Source organism: Nicotiana tabacum, chromosome 10 (assembly GCF_000715075.1).
Source record: "Nicotiana tabacum cultivar K326 chromosome 10, ASM71507v2, whole genome shotgun sequence".
Lineage (NCBI taxonomy): Eukaryota > Viridiplantae > Streptophyta > Magnoliopsida > Solanales > Solanaceae > Nicotiana > Nicotiana tabacum.
Window position 1 is genome coordinate 17218351 of NC_134089.1, and position 22922 is coordinate 17241272.

The 22922-nt window shown below is 38.3% G+C and overlaps 1 protein-coding gene across 1 annotated transcript; it reads left to right on the forward strand.

The window, feature by feature from the left end:
- The first annotated feature begins 287 nt into the window (after positions 1-287).
- LOC107821960 (putative DNA helicase MCM8) lies at positions 288-22603 on the forward strand. The gene is made up of 17 exons (XM_016648451.2): positions 288-572; positions 1343-1483; positions 1572-1689; positions 1791-2013; positions 2189-2352; positions 3792-4052; positions 9376-9471; positions 9565-9717; positions 13412-13482; positions 13565-13683; positions 18569-18698; positions 19475-19526; positions 19608-19764; positions 19849-20023; positions 20182-20352; positions 20441-20554; positions 22345-22603. The coding sequence occupies exons 1-17, from the start codon at positions 393-395 to the stop codon at positions 22387-22389; spliced, it is 2370 nt and encodes a 789-aa protein (XP_016503937.1). The 5' UTR covers positions 288-392; the 3' UTR covers positions 22390-22603.
- Positions 22604-22922: the final 319 nt, after the last annotated feature.

Genomic DNA, 22922 nt, shown 5'->3' on the forward strand with positions numbered 1-22922 from the left:
ATTACCTTCCCCAGACCCCACTTGTGGGATTATACTGGGTCGTTGTTATTGTTGTTGTTTAGTGCCTTGTCAAGTACAAAACTCTTATTGGGTGATTTCTTCTTCACGATGGATACCCTCTTTTTTCGTTTTTTATATATATTTTAATTTTAATTCAAAAATTATTAATCAATAATTAATTATTTGCTAAATAACTAATTAGTAACTAATTATGTCATGTGGCTTTTTTTAAGGCTATATATATATATATATATTTAAGGCTGCCGCTCGGGTAAAAGAGAGGGCTTTGTTAGCGAGTGTTCTTTTCCCGCCAAAACAGCGTGAAGTTTTTTCGTCGTGGAGAGCGTTGGACCAATTGCAGTCGCAATAGCCATTTCGCCGTGAGCGGAGAGATGATGAAGAACGGGAAGATTCAACAGAGATTGACGGATTTTAGCGGTTTCTCCAAAATATTGTCTCTCTATTTCCCTAAAATCGATTTCTCTCTCGATGACTCCAAGTTCAAAGTCCGCCTCTCCTCTCAGCTTGCTCGCTTCTTCTCTTCTCCTTCCGGCGAACACTTCGTTTCTCAGGTTAGCTTGATTTTAAAGAAAATTGTAATGTGTAGTACAAATTGAGAAATGGCTATCTGTATGTACATTGAAATTTATATGAATTGACCGTTGTACTCCAAATTCCGAGTATTTGCTGGTTCCTAGGATTTTTAGGCTAATCGGTTTGTGTATTTAATGTTTTCTAATGATAAAACTTGATGACTGGAGTCTGTATATGTGCTGTGAATGAAGGCGAAATTGATACTATTTGTAAAAGGAATATTACTTATTTACTGATTTTATAATGTAACATTACTTCTAAGCAATTTTAAATTGTTGTATTTGAATGAAAAACTTTGTCCCCTCGAGTTTATGAATTGACTATCGTACTCCAAATTTCGAGTGTATTTGCTATTTTCCCTAGGGTTTTGACTCTGCTAAGCTGTTAGTGTATTTGATGTTTTCGAAGATGAACTTAATGATCGGGGTCTGTATCTGTGACTTTGAATGAAGGCTAAATTGATACTATTAGTAAAAGAAACAATACTGATTATTGATTTTCTAATGTAACATTACTTCTAAGTAATTTTCAATTGCTGTAGTTGAATGTAAAACTTTGTCCACTCGAGTCTGTGTCTGTCAATTTATGGCATAGTTTGGTACTAGTAGTAAAGGAGAATGGCTGATTTACTGACTTTATCATGTAAGATTTTGATTTATTGGCCAAGTTATTTTCAATTGCTGGATAATTATGATAATTAGAATTTTAAGATAAAGGTTAAGGACTGACATTGAATTATTATTTCTAGGTGAAGGAGGTTGATGGCACGTTCTCATTGCCACTGGACTTTCTCCAGTTCCGTAAACTTTCTGAACTACAGGAATTTCTTGCAATTTTAGAGAGTAAACCTAAAGATGCTCTATTGTGTATGAGTGCTGCATTACACAAGGTAGTATATTTATATTTATGAAATTCAATTTTTCACATATTTATATCGTTTTACCTTACTTGTATCGGTGTGTTGCTGATGCTAGCAGGTTTTCTTTGAGAAATTGGGAGATGAAAGTTTTGATGATTTTGTGAAGATAAATATCCGTCTCCACAACTACCCTGAATCAATGATTGCATTGAAGAACCTAAAAGCTGCTTATATTGGTAAAAGATGATATTCAACTTTACATTTACTCTTTAGATATCAAGCAGTTTAATGCTACTTAGATTCTAAATAATTGAGTTTTGATGTTTTCAATTGACAGATAGGCTTGTCTCTGTACGTGGTACAGTGGTAAAAGTCAGCACAGTCAAGCCTCTGGTGATGCAAATGGATTTTACTTGTACTAAATGTGGAATCAGTATTACTCGTGACTTCCCAGATGGAAAATTTTCACCTCCACCAATATGTAAATTGCAAGGTTGCAAATGCAGGACTTTTAATCCCATAAGGTCTACAGCTCGACTTATAGACTTTCAGAAAATAAGGTAAATTCCTCTTCTTTGCTGTCTTTTGATGTCTGCACTTAAACATCTTTATAAATCATACTATTTGAGTTAAAGATTTAACAGAAACTATCTTTTCTGTTATTCTTTTTATTCATCTTCTCACCTTGGTATTATCTTGTTCATTTCTTATCTTATAATTATCTGCTTCTCCTAGAATTCAGGAGCTGCTGAAATCTGAAAATCATGAAGAAGGGCGAGTACCTCGAACTGTTGAATGTGAACTATCTGAAGATCTTGTGGATGCATGCATCCCTGGAGATATTGTGACTGTCACTGGTATAATTAGGGTTATTAACAACTACATGGATATTGGAGGAGGTAAATCATTTTATAGAGGACACGTCATAGATGTGTATGGATTGTAGAATTGCACTTCCTCCACCTGTAAAGCAAATTAAGATACTTGTCCTGCCTCTTGTGAGTCTCTTTACGCCTTTCAACAAAAATTCTAAATGTTTTTCCCAACAAAAGTTTCACAGTTAGGTTGCTGCATCTTATGAGCAAAATTTCTTATACTCCTAATTTCCTTCCATTCCATATATATTAGAGTGTGTGTGTGTGTGTATATAATATACATATATAGAGTGCACATAGTGTAATATTGTTCCTGAGAAATGAAAGAAGACTTCATTCAATCACTTGCATGATGCTTTACTCATATTTTAAATGTAGTTTGTTTCTATTTTAGTGCAGCAAAAAGCGTGTTCCATCTGATTTTCTCCATTGAGTTAGATGATATACGTGATCATCAACAATAGCATTCTTTGATTGGATTGTAACATATGGTTCCCCTTCTGAATTAAGGATATAAAGGAGAAGTCTTCTTTATCCTCTTCTCTACCTCCACAAGGTAGGGGTAAGGTTTGCGTACACTTTACTCTTCCCAGACCCCACAATGTGGGAATACACAGGGTAAGTTGTTGTTGTAAAGGAGGAATTTTTGAGAAAAGTTGATGCAGTGTGCTGACCTTGTTTTGACGCATGAGTCTTTTAATTTCATGTAAAAGTATGTTTCGAGTCACATGCTTCAAAACTCATGCTCCTGACCGATACGAAATAGGAATCAGATTCAATTGCAAGCTTAAATCTGATGCAGACTAGTAATATCATCAGCATTAATGAATCTTGTAGCTTATTGTTTGTATAGCTTTAAAGACTTTTAAAAAATCTGAACATCTTGGGTTAAATCTAAAGGCAGTACCTTCTTATATGTTCCTATCTTTTATTCTGAACCTATTTTATTAAGTTCTACTGCTGTCTGCACAGAGTGCAAATGGTAATGCACTTTGAAATTTCTAATAATGTATTAAGTACGAATGCTGCTTTTGTTCCTCCATGTAAAGAAGGTTTAATGTCTTAATATACTTGTCATTCAAAATGCATATTAACTAGATCAAGTAACCTATGATTTCTCCGTAAATTTTGTTGCACATAACACAATGGATTCAAAATGATATATCGATAGAGTGCCTTATAACAAATTGACATTCGAATTAGTTATGTTTTAGCACCCTACTTTGAGCCCAAAAATCACAGATATTCTGCCTTTGTCTGAAATAACTGATATCTGGGACAGACAAACTCATTTTACCAATTTCCTACTGCACTGGAAAAAAATACGAGACAGTCACATTGAATAATATTGTAGGTGCTGTTGTTAACTGGATCAAATTTTTGCTTTTGATTTGCTGCTATGTACTTCATTTTCTGTTAATCTATGTCAGATGTTAACTATAAGCGAACCTTGGTAAATGCAGGAAAGTCAAAAAGCAAGAATCAAGGACTTCACTATTTGTACGTAGAAGTAATTTCTATTACAAACTCGAAGTCTCAATCAACACTCCAGGGTTCACAAGATAATTCTAATGCTAGATCTACAGAGCCTTTTGATTTATTCTCATTCACTTCAAAGGATTTGGAGTTTATTGTTAAGTTTTCTGAAGAATACGGTTCTGATGTCTTCCGACAAGTACTTCAATCTATTTGTCCCTCGATCTATGGTCACGAGCTTGTTAAAGGTATACATAACGACTGGGATGAGTTATTATTATTATTTCTTTAATAAGCTATCTTTCTTTAATTTATTGATGTGTACTCTACTGCATGGTGATGAACAAGAGCTTATCTGGTTGTATTAGGACATATATCACATTGACAGTCTTAGAAGATGAGTTGGGTTCTTTGTATCTAACCCTCTTGTTGGACATTTGGCTTTTCTTTATATCTCATTTTCACAGCATAGGGTAATTATCTGGGGTAGGATTGTTTGTCTTTGGACACTGGATTAATGCCTTCCAGTCGTAATCCCTTTTCGTATGGTGATGTGTACCTTTTACTGAAGAATAGAAATCGACCAGATTCACGTCTAAGGGGCGAGTGACTATTTTCTCCTTGACTTTGTATTAGTTTTAGGAAAGCAATCTATATAGGTTCCAAGAGTTGACTCCTTGTTGTTGATGATTGCTGTTATGAGCCGAGCCTTTGAGGTCAAATATTCAGGTGGTAATCCTAGAAAAGATAAAAGAAAGAAAAATGTTACAAGCTATGCTAGCTCTAATTTTTACAGTTTGCACTAGTCTACTATTAAACTAGAGAATCATGCACGTTTCAAAGCTCTGATGAGGGACAGTGGTCAATTTTAATAGTCATGACTAAATGCTTATATCTGAAGAAGCAACAATCACGAGGCAAGTACTTACAACTGATGGTGCTGAGATATGTCTAAGGTCTCCATTATGATAAAACTTCTTCCATACTGCTGTTTGCACCAGTGTAAATCTATCTCCAGCTAAAATGGAATAGAATTGAGGGCATCAAGGACAAGTTATCAGGATATAGTGGACTGAGAATATCTCCGAAAGTGAATCTGCTCATAACTGTGTTTGCTGTTGAAAAGTAAATCAAGCAGTTATAGACACATAACAAGAATTTTGTTCAAATTTTGATGGTATCCTGTGATCTCTCTTCCATAAATAGGAAGTATGATCCAGGATGATTGACTAATCCAATGCATCTCATGCAATTTTTTATCTTTAAACAAGAGTTCAGAATCTCTGTCAGTCCTTATGGTACTTTGTATCAAGATTTACCCTCCAAGAGTGTCTCTGTTTTTGGGTATACGCAAAAGAAAAAGCTTTATATTGAGGAATCATTCTGTCATATACTTATTCAGTATGCTAATGTTTGAGAAGACAGCAGATTGTGATGTTTGTGTTCTTGAAATCTTGTACTTCAGTCAGTTTGCTACTTTATACCTAAAAACGGAAGGGGAAGTTCTTCTGTTCCTCAAGGAAGGGAATCGACATTGACATTTAAGATCTTTCTGATATGCTAAACCACTAGATGACGAGGGCCTGCTTGGCCAACCACCATCAATCATACTACATTAGTTTTTGAAATTGTCAATACAATGGAGTAATTATGATTATATCTGACGGTCTTTCATTCAGACTTGCTCTCTGGCACGGGAGGATACCCGATTTTTATGCTGTTTAATTTCTTTGTAGTTGTTGTCATTGTTGTCCTTGGGTGGGGTTGAGGTTGGGGTCCAGGGGTGGGAAGGGGGGTAAGAAAGCCTCTCGGCTGAGAATTGGGTCTTGGAACATTGGGACGTTGATGTGGAAGTCTATAGAGTTAGGTAAGATTCTTCAGAAGAGGAAGATCAACATAGCGTGTGTTCAGGAGACTAGATGGAAGGGTACTAGGGCACGAGATGTAGACGGGTTTAAAATATGGTACTCAGGGAGCGCTAGGGGTAAGAATGGGGTAGGTATTTTAGTAGACAAGGACTCCAGGGAGCTCGTGGTTAAGGTTAGGAGGGTAAATAATAGGTTGATGAGTATTAAGCCGGTAGTTGGTGGGTTTACTGTAGACGTGATTAGTGCATACGCTCCTCAGGTAGGTTTGGACCAGGAAGTCAAGAAGCAATTCTGGGAGGATTTGGACGAGATGGTGCGTAGTATCCCACACACAGAGATGTTGTTTATTGGCGGAGATTTCAATGGTCGTATTGGGGCTAGTGCTAGGGATTATGATGATGTGCATGGCGGGTACGATTTTGGGGATAGGGATGAGGGAGGTAATTCACTGTTGGATTTTGCTAGAGCTTTTGATTTGGTTATAGCTAACTCGAGTTTTCCGAAGAGGGAAGATCACTTGGTCACTTTCCGAAATTCATTGGGCAAGACTCAGATTGATTATCTTCTTTGTAGGAAATGTGATAAAGGTCTGTGCACTGACTGCAAGGTCATTCCAAGTGAGCACCTCATGACTCTACATAGGCTCCTAGTTATGGACCTGGAGATCAAGAGGAGTAGGAGGAAGAGGGCGGGGTGCAGGCAACCTAAGATCAAAGGGGGGTAACTTGACCAAGGACAAAGCTCAGGAGTCAGGGGAGAAGTTGTTGGCTATGAGGGCCTGGATGAGTATGGGGGATGCGTCTAGTATGTGGTTCACGACTGCGGATTGCATTAGGGTAGCTGCTAGAGAGGTCTTAGGGGTCACGAAGGGCTCTCCTGGGGGTCATAAAGGGGAGTGGTGATAGAATGGAGAGGTTCAAGGTAAAGTGGAAGCTAAGAAAACTGTTTATTTGAAGCTAGTAGAGAGTACAAACGAGGAGGAAAAAAGGACTTATCGGGAGTGTTACAAAAAGGCAAAGAAAGAGGCAAAGTTAGCAGTTACGACGGCTAAGAACGCGACGTTTGCTCGTTTGTACGAGGAGCTCAAGGGCAAAGGCCGGGACAAGAGGTTGTATCGGTTGGCCAAGGTGAGGGAGAGGAAAGCCCGCAACTTAGACCAAGTCAAGTGCATCAAGGACGAGGATGACAAAGTGTTGATGGACGAGGCACTCATTAGGAGAAGATGGCAAACATACTTCCATAAGCTGTTGAATAGGGATGGGGATAGACGCATTGTGCTGGGTGAGTTGGAGCACTCCGAGAGTCTGCGGGATTTTGGGTACTGTAGGCGGATTACGGTAGAGGAGGTGGAAGGGGCGATGCATAAGATGTGCAGGGGCAGAGCGACGGGGCCAGACGAAATCCCGGTGGAATTCTGGAAGAGTGCGGGGCGGGCAGGTTTAGAGTGGCTCATTGGGCTGTTTAATGTTATTTTTAAGACAAAGAAGATGCCCGAAGAATGGAGGTGGAGTACGATGATTCCACTTTACAAGAACAAGGGTGATATCCAAAATTGCAACAATTATAGGGGTATCAGGATATTGACTCACACTATGAAGGTTTGGGAAAGGGTGGTGGAGGCTAGGGTGAGGAGGTGCGTGTCTATTTTCGAGAATCAGTTTGGATTCATGCCGGGGCGTTCGACTATGGAAGCGATTCATCTGGTTAGGAGATTAGTGGAGCAGTACAGGGAGAGGAAGAAGGATTTGCATATGGTGTTTATTGACCTTGAGAAAGGCATACGATAAAGTTTCGAAGAGGTCTTGTGGAGGTGTTTGGAGGTTAGCAGCGTTCCGGTAGCGTACATTAAGGTGATTAAGCATATGTATGATGATGCTAAGACTTAGGTGAGGATTGTGGGTGGTGACTCGGAGCATTTCCCTGTGGTGATGGGGTTGCACCAGGGGTCGGCTCTTAGTCCACTTTTATTTGCCTTGGCGATGGATGTACTGTCGCGTCACATTCAAGGGGAGGTGCCTTGGTGTATGCTATTTGCTGATGATATAGTGTTGATTGACGAGACGCGTAGCGAAGTTAACGCGAGGTTGGAGGTTTGGAGACAAACCTTGGAGTCTAAAGGTTTCAAACTGAGTAGAACCAAGACAGAATACTTGGAGTGCAAATTCAAGGATGGGACCCATGATGCATACATAGAGGTTAAGCTTGATGCTAAAGTTATCCCCAAGAGAGCGAGTTTTAAGTATCTCGGGTCTATTATCCGGAGATTGACGAAGATGTCGCACATCGCATCGGAGCGGGATGGATGAAGTGGAGGCTCGCTTCCGGTATTTTGTGTGATAGGAATGTGCCACTAAGACTTAAGGGTATGTTTAATCGAGTAGTGGTTCGACCGGCTATGCTGTATGGGGCTGAGTGTTGGCCAGTCAAGAACTCCTACGTGCAGAAGATGAGAGCAGCGGAGATGAGGATGTTGAGATGGATGTGTGGGTGTACCATGAGAGATAGGATTAAGAATGAAGCTATCCGGGACAGAGTGGGAGTAGCCTACGTGGAGGACAAGATGCGGGAGTCGAGGCTGAGATGGTTCGGACATGTTAAGAGAAGAAGCATTGATGCTCCTGTCAGGAGGTGTGAGAGGTTGGCCATGGAGAGTTTGAGAAGAGGTTGAGGTAGGCCTAAGAAGTACTAGGGAGAGGTGATTAGGCAGGACATGACGTTGCTTCAGCTCATTGAGGACATGACCCTGGATAGGAGGGTGTGGAGGTCGAGGATTAAGGTAGAAGGTTAGATGGTAGTTTATAGTTGTTCACCGATAGTCTTAGTAGCATGCATGTCCCTTCAAATTCTTAGATTTTTATTACGCTATGTGGTTTTGTTCACCTCATGTATTGTATTCCCTGTTGCTATTATTTGATACTACTTATCCCTTATCTCTCCCTTTTCTTTTCTCTTACATCTTTCTTCCTTCCTTGCTTTCCTCTTCTTCTTCTTGCCCTTCCTGAGCCGAGGGTCTATTGGAAACAACTTCTCTACCTGCATTAGGTAGGGGTAAGGTCTGCGTACAGACTACCCTCCCCAGACCCCATCTATTGGGATCAAACTGAGTTTTTTGTTGTTGTTGTTGTTGTCATTGTTGTCATCATTTCTGTTTCCCTTTTTTTTTTGGCTTTGGTGAGCTCTATCTCATGAAGTAGGGACTTGATTTCTTGAGCTGTCAACGGTCTATCCTGCCACTTTTCTCGGAAAGCCTTTGAATGGAAGAGCGTACTTTGATTGAATTCATTAGGTATAAATATATCAAAGGTAAAACACAGCTTATCTTCCATTTACTTTAGATTTTCTTCATCTTTTTCCTCTTAACCAGAAGAAAAACACTGAAATATTCTCTTTGCCTGAGCTAATATGGAGGAGATTGTTATCACTTGTTCTACTGCTTAAGTGTTTGGCTTGCTTGCTTTTGTGCCACGAAAACTCTTGCATTACTGTAACTTGTGTTTCCTTATTGTAACTACAGGTATTTGAGTCATGGAAAAAGGACATACATACAATTGAAACAAGACCGTACTCCTTCCTTGTTTTGTTTACATTGTGTTTTGAGGAATTTGTTTTGTTCCCTTGAGCTGTTTCAAGTTGTCATTCTGTGGGTTTATAGATGGCTTGATCCTCTTTCCTCTTTTTCTTATTCTCTTTTTTTCCTATATAGCGGGAATTACATTAGCTTTATTCGGGGGTGTGCGGAAGCATTCAATGGATCAGAATAAGGTTCCTGTGAGAGGAGATATCCACATAATAATTGTTGGTATGTGACAGAACAGTTTGCCTTCTTTGGTCCTTGTGAAATAAATTCTGGAAAGCAGTTATCAATTTTTTTAACTTCTGGAAACCAATTTAGGTGATCCTGGATTGGGTAAAAGTCAACTACTTCAAGCGGCAGCTTCCATTTCTCCTCGTGGCATATACATTTGTGGTAATGCAACAACCAATGCTGGCCTCACTGTTGCTGTTGTCAAGGATCCTTTGACCGGTGACTATGCGTTTGAAGCGGGTAATGGTTTCTTCTTTTTGTGTGGGATGCAATTTGGAAATTCACCAATCTATTGGATCCTTTTGCAGAAAGTTATATTTAAAGCAATGTCAAACACACATGGGAACTAAAATGAACTTTTGGTGTATCTCAGTTCTATGAGAATTCTTATTAATTTGTTTATTTTTGAGGGAGGTTGTGTCTTTTTAAAATGATTTGAACTTGTTATAGTTCCTTGTAATCAAACTGATGCTATCATAATGGTTCCTAGTTTGTTGGTTGATAGTGTCCTTTCTTACCTTCCAGATAGAGGAAAAATCATGAATTGCCCGTAAATTTGTCTAGCTATATTTTTTAGAAATTTATAATCCGTATTGTTGTATACAAGACAACATTTTTTTCCTTTGCCTTTTGATGGAATATATTTGTCTAGCTTCAAAATCCAACAAAGAAACCTACTTCCCTTCTCAATCCGAAGAGGAAAAGTTGGACTTGTTGAATGTGACGAGTCTGTAATGTAAAACAAGTCCTGCTTCTTGTAATTCCCCAACAGTACTATTTTAGTACTGTATATCAATAAAATCTTACCTTATTAAAAAAACATTACTATGCAAGCTTATGTGAATTTTGGTTCTAACTCCAACTTATAACAGGTAAGCATATTAAACATCCTGCTGGTTTAGTTAAGAGCCAATAAATCTTCCGGAGCTATAGGAATGATATTTAGTTGTAATATCAAATGAAGAGACAACTAAGACTGTTGACCTAAAACATACAAAGAACTTTGTCCGATCTCTAATAGTTTAAGCTTTAAACATGGCAATTTATTTCTGTGTGGAATGAGTAGGTTTTGGTCTATAAAAAGAACCAGGTAAGCATGTAAAGGATCGTGCTGTAAACCTATAATATTTAACTAAATAAATGTGACCCCCTTCTAGCATTTTAACTTCTCAACAAGGCGGTTCTCACATTTAATTAAAACATTTCTGGTAATACCAGAAAAATATCAATATATATCAATTTTCATACAGCAAGTGTTACCACAATCTTGAAGCACATCAGTGTGGGGTCTTGCAGCCTCAACCAGAAGCATAGAAGTCAAAAAGGAATACTCACAATTAGAAGTTGGTGACTCTGCCGATATTAACACTCATCATTGGTTGCTCATATGATTGGTGACTTTGCTAGTATTGCTGCCTCCTCATTGATAAGTTATGTGGCAATAGAATAACCACTGAGGATGGTGATTCTTTAAAACATTGAATCTACAAAAAGGTTCCTCAATTGGAAGAAACTTGCTTGAGCACACGGAAGCTTCTGCTTTTGGTCACCCAGTTGATATGTGTGTTCTAGTGAAGAAGATAAACTGACTCTCAGCTATCTCATTATTAGCCTGTCAAGGCATCAGTTCGACATGAGAAAACTGTTTGGCAAACAATTTTTCCCGGAGAGTTTAAATTTGTCACTCTGAGTTCTGCATACTTTTATATGTAACTGATGAATACTTTGTTCAATAGAAGGATCTCCTTCTGCTCTTGGGAAAAGGCTTTTATATTTTCTTCTTTGATGTTGGCTCTCACAAGTCATCCCTAGTAGAGAGAGTTTCAAGTATCTTGGGTCAGTTATTCAAGGGAATGGGGAGATCGACGAGGATGTCACACATCGTATTGGGGGGAGGGGGGATGGATGAAATGTAGGCTCGCTTCCGGTGTCTTGTGTGATAAGAATGTGCCACCAAAACTTAAAAAGGAAAGTTCTATAGAGCGCTAGTCAGACTGACTATGTTGTATGGGGAGGAGTGTTGACCAGTCAAGAACTCCCATGTCCAGAAGATGAATGTGACTGAGATGAGGATGTTGAGATGGATGTGCGGACATACGAGGTTAGACATAATTAGAAATGAAGTTATGGGGACAAGGTGGGTGTGGCCTCTGTGGATGACAAGATGCGGGAGGCGAGGCTAAGATGGTTCGGACATGTGAAGAGGAGAGACACATATGCACTGGTGAGGAGGCGTGAGAGGTTTGCCTTGGAGGGCCAATGGAAAGGTAAAGGCAGGCCGAAGAAGTATTAGCGAGAGGTGATTAGGCAAGATATAACGTTGCTTCAGCTTACTGAGGACATGACCATGGATAGGAAGGTGTGGAGGTTGAGAATTAGGGTAGAGGGTTAGGTAGTCGAGCTTTGCCTTTGTTTGTTATAGTAGCTTTGGTACACCACTTAGTGTCTTCCGTGTATTTTCGTCTTTCTAGACTTCTGTTATTACTTGTTGTTGCCTTCGCTTCGGTTTTCTAATTGCACTACCTAGTGTTAGTTGTGTGTTTTCGTTTAATTTTCTGATTGGTTTGCTTGTCATTGCCCCTTCGCTTTATCTTTCCTGAGCCGAGGGTCTACCGAACAGCCTCTTTGCCTTTTTAAAGGTAGGGGTAAGGTCTGCATACACACTATCCTCCCCACACTCCATTTGTGGGAATATACTGGGTTTGTTGTTGATGTTGCCTCATCTAATCATCCTGTTGCCCTTTGGTTTTTAGTGTTAGGAATGGTTCGGGGAAAAAAATGAACTTGCTACTGAGCAATGCTTGGTAACTAAAATTTCTAGGGCTTGCAATTGTGAGACTCTGAGGACAAGCATGTTGGCAGGCATTTTGGCGATTCACAAAGGTTTTTGCCCTTTCTGACTGGCGGCCGAGACATTGTAAAACGTGAAGGTTATTATCAGTCAATGAATCATAGAGACGTAAATAGGGTTCTTGGGAAGAAAAGATCTTAATAAGAAACAAATGTGCTAAATGAATCCATTTTGTATAGTTAAGCACTCAAGATTCACAAGTTAAGCACTTATGCTACCAATTAAAAGAAAAGATTTGTTAGTGAATCACTGGGATAGATCTAGTACTAGAGTTTAACTGTTTAAGAGGAGGAGCACGCATCTGCGAATCTGAAAGAAAAATTCAGAAAAGAATCTTATGAGGCAGAACACAAACAAGAGCAAGTGTCTCATTGCCATTTCTCTTTTTATTTTTCAGCAAGAGCAGTGATCCCAACCTAGGTTTGGTAGCCTATATTCTCTCTGAAAGTTTTGGTAGCTTTCATTCACTCTTCCAATTTTCTGCCAATAGCCCAATAGACACGATCTCCTGCCCATAAGCTGCAACTTTATTATACGTTGCTCATGTTCAGCTTGATCTTCTTCTAGCTCCAGAAGATGCAAGTCAGTCAAGACTTGTCGGCATCATTTCAAAAAGAAAGACTTTTTAGCAGCATAGGTCATAAGCGATATGCATTTTCAGACAACCAACCATTACTGCGATATATCTTGGCTTGACATACTCCGAGGTAAACTGACTATGGAATTGAAGCTTGAGAAGGAATAAAATAGTCAACAACCAATATAAGCATGGAACTGGCGGATGGTTTTCAGATCATCATATCAATAGCAGCAAAGAGTTATATTCAAGTAGCTATATGGAGCACTGCATCATCACGTTTGAGTTTTGAGGAGAGAGTGTTGTAATTCCTGTCCAAGTACTATTATATCCTGTGTCACTCATTGTAAAAGACATAAAGATTCCTCTATATTTCCTTTTTTCCCTTTTTCTTTTCTCCTCTTTAAGTGGAAGATAAATTATGCCTTTAGTCATTGCTTATGGTAGTCATCTGGGTCCTGAAATGCTTAATTATACTGGCCTGCATTGCTTTTTGGCATGGTTAGGTGCTATGGTTCTTGCAGATCGTGGATTATGTTGCATTGATGAGTTTGACAAATTGTCTGCAGAACATCAGGTCTTTTTTATTAAATGAATTATACTGTCAATTGGTATTTCACACTTAATATCAGGACCTAATTATTTTATCATGAGTATAGGCCCTATTAGAGGCTATGGAACAACAATGCGTCTCTGTTGCAAAGGCGGGACTTGTTGCAAGTTTGCCAGCACGAACATCTGTTTTAGCAGCAGCGAACCCTGTCGGTGGCCACTACAAGTATTTTCAAAAACTCACTCATGTATTCATTTGAATATTATGGATGGTTGGTTTAATGATACTTGATGCCTTTAGATCACTTCTTGGGTTATGTAAGCAAAGAATTATTGATAAAGCAGCGAAGCATGGCGATAATGCTGGACATTACAAAAGAGGGGATATCCCGCATACAAGTGGTCATGCTATCCTCCTTATATACATTTCTTAGATTAGCTCAGAGAGTTACCAAACATGAACACTTTAGTTTAAGATAAGTAAAGTAGTAATGTCGCCCTCAAAGCATCTCTGGTTCCTTTCTTTCCGTAGACCCAACAGACACGTGCTGGAATTGTTCTCCATATCTTTCAGTTCTTTATTGCATTTGCAGCCCATCCAGCTGCTAGAGAGCTCCTTAACAGACTGGCATCACCCATTTTATCCCAATAATGTTAATTGTCAGAAGACAAGTTCCAAAGTTGTCTAGCTAAAGAACAATGCAGAAACAGATGACTGCTGTCCTCCACCTCCTTTTTACACATGAAGCATTTACTGAAAGATCATCATTTCTCTTTTCTGCAAATATATCTGGGTAAGGCGTGCATCATCTCCTAGCACCCAACAAAAACAAGCTACATTACTGGGGACTTTAGAATCTCCACATCTTCCCCAGGGCCATGAAGGGAATTGGACACAGGTGGTTAGCCTCCTGTAACGTGACTTACAGAAATGTCCCTGCTGCTATGTGCAGTCGAAAAGTTGATGTCTTTTGATCATTATTGGGCTAAAGTGCACACAAGCTCTTCATAATTTTGCTTATTTGTTTAGTTGCCTAGCCTAATGCTAATTTTTGGCCTATTTGATATATTATCTGTTTATCCTGTCAAATTCCACGTGATCAAGATGCGCTTAATGGTAGGGGTGTATTTAGCAGTTTGATGTAACAATAGCGGAGGAAATGAAAACAGACGCAAAAACAGAAGTGACATAATTGGTGGCTTGATGTACAATACAGGAGACAAAACACAAGGCAGAAAGAGCAGTGGCATGATTGGTAGCTTGATGTACAACAATGGAGAATAGAAAACAAAACAATAGAATTGAGCAGGGTCAGGACTAGGCTTACGGAATGGATGGACGAGAGGAAGAGAGAAAAAAGAAGAGTAGTGAAGAAGAGTGGAAGCTAGGTAAGGAGAAAAGGAGGGGAGAAGAGGAAGGTGGCTGCCAGATGGCATGGTAATAGGAGGGGGAAGAAGAAAAAGAAGAGGAGGAAGAAGGTTGGGAGCAAACCATATCCTACTTTAAGTTTGATAACTGGTGGTTGAATACTGAAGGCTTTGTAGACAGGATCAGAGAACGGTGGACCTCTTTTGAATTTCACGGGAGGCCAGATTATGTGTTAGCATGCAAACTCAAAGCGTTAAAGGCAAACTCAGAGAATGGAGCAAAAGTAGCCAAGGAAACTTGGGGGTTCAAAGAACCGAGCTTTTAAAACATTTGGCAGTCTTTGATGCCATTTAAGAAACAAGAGCATTGACTGAGGAGGAATCTGTGAGGAAGGCTTCTACCTTCATGGAATATGAGGAACATCTGAAAAATGAAGAAACTGCATGGAGGCAAAGATCTAGGGCTCTGTGGCTTAAGGAAGGAGACAAGAACACTAAGTTTTTTCACCAAACTACTAATGCGCGTAAAAGATGCAACAACATCGATCAACTAGTGGTGAATGATGAAACAATTGAGGAACCAAGGAGAATCAAGCTTGAGATCATTGAATTCTACAAGAATCTTTATTCAGAAACTATGGAATGGAGACCCGAAGTCAATTTCGACAACTGCCCCACAATATCAGAAGAAGAAAAAGAGCTTTTACAAAGCAACTTTGAAGAACAAGAATTGCTATCTTGTTTGAAGCTATGTGCAGTAGATAAGGCTCCGGGGCCTATGAGTTTCTTCATCAAATGTTGGGACATTTTGAAACAAGATATCATGGAGGCTCTCCATAATTTCCATTCTTAGGAACTCTTTGAAAGAAGCTTCAATGCAACATACATAGCCTTGATTCCTAAGAAGATTGGAGCCAAGGAACTCAGGGACTTCAGGCCAAGCTTAATAGGCAGCTTTAATAAGCTGCTTTCAAAGATTCTAACAGAGAGACTCAAAAGGGTGATTAGCAAATTGGTGGATGCACAACAGATGGCTTTTATCAAAGGAAGACAAATAATGGATGCTGTTCTAATAGCCAATGAAGTAGTAGATTCAAGAAACAAACTAAAAAACCAGGAATTTTGTGCAAACTAGACATTGAGAAGGCATATGATCATGTGAATTGGAGATTCTTGTTGAAAATGCTGGAACTAATGGGTTTTGGGAAGAAATGGATCAATTGGATGAGAGCTTGCATATCTTCGGTTAAATTCTCCATTCTCATTAATGGATCCCCAGAAGGTTTCTTCCCTGCACATAGAGGGCTCAGACAAGGAGATCCCCTATCTCCTTTTCTCTTCATAATTGCTATGGAGGGGCTAAACAATATGATCAAAACTGCAAAAATCAATGGATGGATCAAAGGGTTCGAGGTAGCAAGAAGGGGCAACAACAATCTGGAGATTACACATCTCCAATATGCTGACGACACTCTAATTTTTTGTGATGCAAAAGAAGAATAGTTGAGGTATTTGAGAATCATCCTGGTCTTGTTTGAAGGTACTTCAGGATTACGTATCAATTGGAAAAAGAGTCATCTGTATCCAATCAATGATGTGCCTGAGATGGAGCAACTATCACTGATTTTGGGAGGTGTAGTAGGATCTCTTCCTGCTATCTATCTGGGCATGCCTTTAGGTGCTAAGTCCAAGTCCAAGGAGATATGGAATACAGTCATTGAAAAATGTGAGAAGTTATCCAGATGGAAAGCTCAGTACCTTTCTATGGGAGGAAGATTGATTCTAATCAATTCAGTACTTGACTCACTTCCTACATACATGATGTCACTCTTTCCCATCCCTGTAAGTGTTATTCAGAGACTGGATAGACTCAGAAAATCTTTCCTTTGGCAAGGAAACAAAGAAAAGAAGGGGGTATTACCTAGTGAAATGGAAATCTTTGACGATTGACAAAAACAAAGGTGGGCTAGGCATCAGGAACTTAAAAAATGAAAACAAGGCTCTTAAGATGAAGTGGTTATGGAGATTCTCTCAAGAACCTCAATCCCTATGGTGTAATGTCATCAAAGCTAAGTATGGAGAGGAAAACAACTGGGTTTCAAAGGAAGTCAATACAACATATGAGGTTAGTTTATGGAGATCCATCAGAACACTGTGGTCTATAGTGGATCTCAGAACACACTGAGTCTATCAGAACACTCTAGCCTATAGTAACCCTCAGGGGTTGGCCTGGTGGCAGTTGACTTGAGCCTTGGGATTTGCTCCCTTTCAAGGTCTCAAGTTCGAAACCCACTGGGTGCAAACAATTTTTGAGGGCCATCAGACTGGGTAAAACCTGAATTAACCGTGGTACACTTGCGGGAAACTCCTTGCCAAGGGCCTGTGCACTCCCGGGATTAGTCGAGTCTCATAGAGACTCGGACACCCGGTGCAAATCAAAAAAAAAAAAAACACTCTGGCCTATAGTGAAGAGCCAATCCTGCATCAGAGTGAAGAGTGGTACCAAAACTTCTTTCAGGAAGGATAATTGGATGGGATTTGGAAGCTTGATGGAACTATTTCCCGATATGTATGGTTTAGCTCAACACCAGCAAAAGACAATAGCTGAAATGTGGACCCCTCAAGGTTGGGATATGATACTTAGAAGAAGACTTAGAAGAAGGCTGAATGACTGGGAGTTGACGAGGTTGACTGAACTTTACAAGCAACTGGAAGCATTCAAAGGCCTTCAGAATGGTAGGGATGCACTATGGTGGAAGGGCCACAACAAAGGAATCTACAAGGTGAATGAGGCTTACAAGATGCTTAATCATACTAATGTACAGATCACTAACTAGCCATGGAAACACATCTGGAAAGTTAAGATACCTTACAAGGTATCTTGTTTCAATTGGTTATTTGCAAAGGAGGCAGTCTTGACCCAGGATAATCTTATGAAGAGAGGGATCCTACTGTGCTCTAGGTGTTTTTTTATGTGGGGAAACAATTGAGACAGTTAGCCATTTGTTTCTACACTGCAGGATCATAGATCAACTATGGGAGATATTCATTAACCTTAGAGGTATTTCATGGACAATGCCCTCTAAGATTATTGAAGTGCTCACTAGTTGGGATGAAGCTGGAACTGGAGCTGGAAGCAGAGATAAATGGATGACTGTCCCCGCATGTATATGGTGGACAATATGGAAGGAGAGAAATTCTAGATGTTTTGAGGATAGTAGCAATTCAATACAGAAGATCAAAATGATTGTGTCCTACTTTTTTATTTTTTGTGTAAACAAAAGTGGCCAGAAGATATTGTATCGATTCTAAAAGTCCTAGAATACTGCTAGGATTGTAGCTCAGTAGTCTATCCTTTTGCATATTGTAAATATGGTTTCAGTACAACCTATGTACTATTATATATCAATACACACAAATGTTACCTTCTCAAAAAAAAAAAAAAGGAAGGTTGGTAAGGTACAACTAGGTGTGAGAGAGTATTGAGGAGAAGTTGAACTATACTGATAATATAGGACTTGAGGTGGGCAGGGAGGAGCGGAATATGGCAAAGGGAACTGTGGGATGGGCTGGTGGTTGAAGGATCAAGAGTAACACGTAGAAGAAAGAGAAGAAAGAAGAAAGGAGAGGGATTGATCTCATATGATAATGAAAACTTAGATTCATCAGAATACTTGCATTATCATCTTGGTATTTTAAAATCTATTAATCCATGGTAATAACGTGTAAAAATATTCTTGCAGCCGTGCAAAAACTGTGAACGAGAACTTGAAGATGAGTGGTGCTTTGCTTTCACGATTTGATTTGGTCTTCATATTACTTGATAAACCTGATGAAGTGCTGGACAAGCGACTCTCTGAGCACATTATGTCAGTAAGTGTCCTCACTCCTTTCTGCAAATGTTCATGCAAATTGAAAATTATTAAGCTTTGTAAGAAGTATCTAACTGTCAACATCATTGCATTGCAATTTTTTTTTCCTATATGGAGACAATTCCAGTTGCAGTAATCACTTTCTTTTAAATTTTCAACTTGAGCAGTATGAAACACTATCTAAATTGACTCATACTGCATTATGTTGTTGGAGCTTTTGATGTCATGAAAAATTATGTTGCACTGTCTTAAGCTTGATAGTGGAAGTATGAATAAATACGACCTATCAACATTTGACATTCTCTCGTTAGAAATGAAGCTGAGATTAGAGGGACAGGAGCACTCTCCATTTCATTAGTCATCATGGGCAAAGAGGTGGTGTGCTATATGTGTTGTCTAACTGGTTCGAACACTCGAAATCACTGAGATAGCAGTGCTGGAGTTTCATATTAGCCATTTAGTATGTCAACAGTTCAAGTGAGGGCAGGCAAGCTAAAGAACGGGAGGGGGCTTGATGGGAGATAACTCTTTGATGGCATCCTCGATTTGGGTGTCATAAGATTAGGTAACCATTGGCAAAGAAAAAACCGATCCTGTCACTTGGCCTGCTGGCTTTTGCATCATTTTCGAGAGTTATCGAGGAAAAGCTCCTATTACTATCATGCATGTTGTGCATTACAATTGAGTGAAATTTTATCAGTCGATGCAGTTATATGGTTATTATCTACTGTTTATTCATGTGAAAAAACTGCACGAGTTAAAGCTTTTCCTTGTCAGCTTCATGCAAAAAGTGTAGAGCAGCCACCAAGCACGAAACGGTTATGTACAGGTTTGCCCTTTACCAACCTCTATCTCAGCAAGAAATACTTTTATACAAATTGCTCTTATTTATTTGTTTTGTTTTATGCAGCCTTGCTGGATGTTAGAGAAATTGACTTGAATGCAAAGCAGGGTTCTTTAGTTGCAAAACTGAAACTTGACCCTAAGAAAGACAGCGATTTTGTTCCATTGCCTGGCTCTCTTCTGCGTATATACATTGCTTATGCAAGAACTTATATATTTCCTAGGTTGTTATAACTGCTTTCTTTAGTGTTTCAAAGTTTTATCTACTTTTTCAAATGTTTATTTATCTACTTGTCATTTGATTCAAGGATGACAAAACCAGCAGCAGATATCTTGCAGAAGTTTTACTTGAAGTTGAGAGATCATAATACGTCCGCTGATGGTACACCAATAACAGCAAGGCAATTAGAAAGCTTAGTAAGGTTGGCACAAGCTCGAGCTAGAGTGGATCTAAGAGAAGAGATAACTGAGCAAGATGCTCTGGTAAATTATTGTCTTCGTAGTTGCTCATTCCATACAGTTTCTAGACAATATTTTGCTATTTACAATCATTTTCTAAAAGTCATTCCAGACTTACTATGATCTTGATCATCAAATCGCTCTATCCATAGGCCCTTAATTCATGTATGATCAATTTTCAGGATGTTGTGGAAATAATGAATGAATCATTGTATGATAAGTATGTTGACGAGCATGGTTTTGTGGATTTTGGACGGAGTGGAGGAATGAGTCAACAGAAAGAAGCAAAGCGGTTTTTGAGTGAATTGCATAAGCAGTCAGAATCGCAGCAAAAGGATTGCTTTTCAATTTCAGTAAGCATCATTTCACCATTGTATATTTTCTGGCAAAAGTACGGCTCAAGAATTGGAAAAAGCCTGATACGAGTATCTATTTTTTCAGGAAATATATAGTCTGGCAGATCGGATTGCACTAAACGTTCCAGATATTGATACACTTGTGGATAATCTAAATACTGTTGGTCATTTACTAAAGAAGGGTCCCAAGACATATCAGGTATCATAATGTCTGGCTTTTATATTTTACGAGATAGCCAAATTGCGGTTTGGAATCTAGTTTATAAGGTTGATACTTTTTTCCGTCATACTTATAATATAACTTTAAAATAAGTAGTTTTCTTTTGTTTTAAAAATATTTACAATAAATTTATTTAGTTGTTGGTTTTGTATAAAATCAAATAAAAGGCAACCAATTAGTTCACAGGAGGGTGTTAACTATTAAGCAGCCAGGTTCGTTTTTTGTCCTGATATAATATTAAAACTTAGTTGTTTTATTTCATCTTGTCTAAAAAAGTTAAATATTTTTAAAACAAAAGATGGTTATTCTTTTAATTCCATACTCGAAGGACTTAATTTAGTATGCACCATAGAGGCAGGGGTGGACGTAGCTTGTAGAAAGGGGGTTCAGTTGAACCCGCTTCGTTGGAAAAATTAATTATTTTTACCACGGAATTTCTTGAAAAAATTATGAAATTGGTGAATATTATAATATCTGAACCCACTTGACACTAACAGAAGTTGTAAGAGCAGTGTCAAGCGGGTTCATAGTACTTAAAACTGGGGTCACAAGATCGAATCTCTGCTAAGGCAGCAAACTAGCTTATGGCGTTTTTGCTAAACGTATATATTATTTTGCCTATTGTTAGGCCTTGTTGTTTCCTATTTTGTCTTTGTTTTCTTACTTTTCTTTATGATTTCTTTTCTTTATTTAAATTCAATAAAAGCTATTCTTATTAAATTCCTCCATTTTACTTCAAAAAAATTTAAACCTTTCTAGAAAGTGAATTTTTGTTCTAGTGCTTTATCGAAATTACTTATAATCTTTTAATTTAGTTTCGTTTAGTTTATACTGAAATTGTTAATTTGTGTTATATTAAATTTTTTTGTTTGATTAGATATCTTTTTCTTTAATAATTTGTATAAATTAGTTTAGTTTATAACTCTTTTTTTCCGTGTCTTTTGTTTGTAACAACTTTGTATGTTAAATTTTTTAGAGTTATAATATGATTTTTAAGTAGGTTAAATATTTTTTGGTTAAAATTGCTAAATTTCTTAAACAAAATTTGTTAATTTATATCGATAAATTTTAATTTTTTTTTAAAAGGACAGATTTCTTTAAAAATTTCTTCCTACTTTTTTTTTTAACAAAAAATAAATGACTTTATTTTGAAGCGATTTGATGAACAAAAAAGAGCAGTACACAAATTGTGTTTACCACTGCACTCGTACAATCGACTACTGTGTTCTTTGATTGAACTCGCTTGTACAAAATCCTAGATCCGCCACTGCATAGAGGTAAGGGTAGACTTTTGGAGCCAATTGATGGGTTTTTATTTCATCTAAAAATAAATTTATAGATGATAAATGAGTCATTTACAAGACACATGATTCTTCCATTGAAAAAATAACACGTTATGAGGTCTCATTTTTGCACGTTGTTTTAAGTCAGGTTATCATGTAGAGTTTAAAAGTAGAACAAAAAACATGCGTATCTGATAGAGTACCAAAAGCACAATTTGCTCTTTACAAATTACTGCCTCAGTTTGAAACTCAAAAGGAGGCAGGGAATTTGAATACCAGAACAACAGTTTTTCAGTATGTTTACCCCCCCAACCGATCATTGAAAGTTTGAAACTCATTTGCTACTCTTTGCTTCTTAGCTATCAGTTTCTCATACTTATAATGAAAATATCACTCTTTGTATCAAATTTTTGGGTTCCCACCCATTGTGCAAAATTTCGAGTTGTTGAATATCTTGAATTGACGTCTTAAACCATCTTCATGCAGGTGGTATCATCATCTTATTCACAAACATCAAGGTCAAGAAGATAGTCGAATAACACTAACACTAACACAAAGGGGACAATTAAAATCATGTCTTTTTGTTTCTTTTCCAGAAGCTGTACGTAATTATTTACGCTAGTTTATGGAAAAGGCGTCATACCTTTTTGGCTTCTTGATGTGTTAATTTGTTCTTTTCATGTGAATAGTTCTAAATATGCCACCTTCAGGTTATTCTGAAGAAATTAACACATATAAGTTGATATCATTCCGTGTTATGTTATTGCTATGTTGCAAGCCTAGTTTTTAATATTTCAGCATGAACTGAGCAAGTAAAATTGATGAAAGAATTGTCAACTCCTAAACGTTCATGAATAAGGTGGAAATAACATCATGGTGGTTTTTTTACCGTTCTCCAAAAGGAGCAATAAATCGAAACCAATAGGAAATATAGCCTCTTATTGGCCAGCAAGATGTCAAATGATTTCCTTTCCAGGCTCCAGTCTCGAGGAGAAGAAAGTGAAGCATTATGTAACCCGTTCGAACCTGTTTTATAGGCTTTCCTTTTGGAGGGGAACTAAGGG

What these genes read in the sequence shown, in the direction of transcription:
- LOC107821960 (XM_016648451.2), top strand. Translation starts at nt 393, where the DNA reads ATGATGAAGAACGGGAAGATTCAACAGAGATTGACGGATTTTAGCGGT. An exon ending in CCTAAAAGCTGCTTATATTG is followed by an intron (nt 1,690 to 1,790) that starts GTAAAAGATGAT and finishes TTCAATTGACAG; the next exon opens with ATAGGCTTGTCTCTGTACGT. An exon ending in AGAACTTATATATTTCCTAG is followed by an intron (nt 19,765 to 19,848) that starts GTTGTTATAACT and finishes ATTTGATTCAAG; the next exon opens with GATGACAAAACCAGCAGCAG.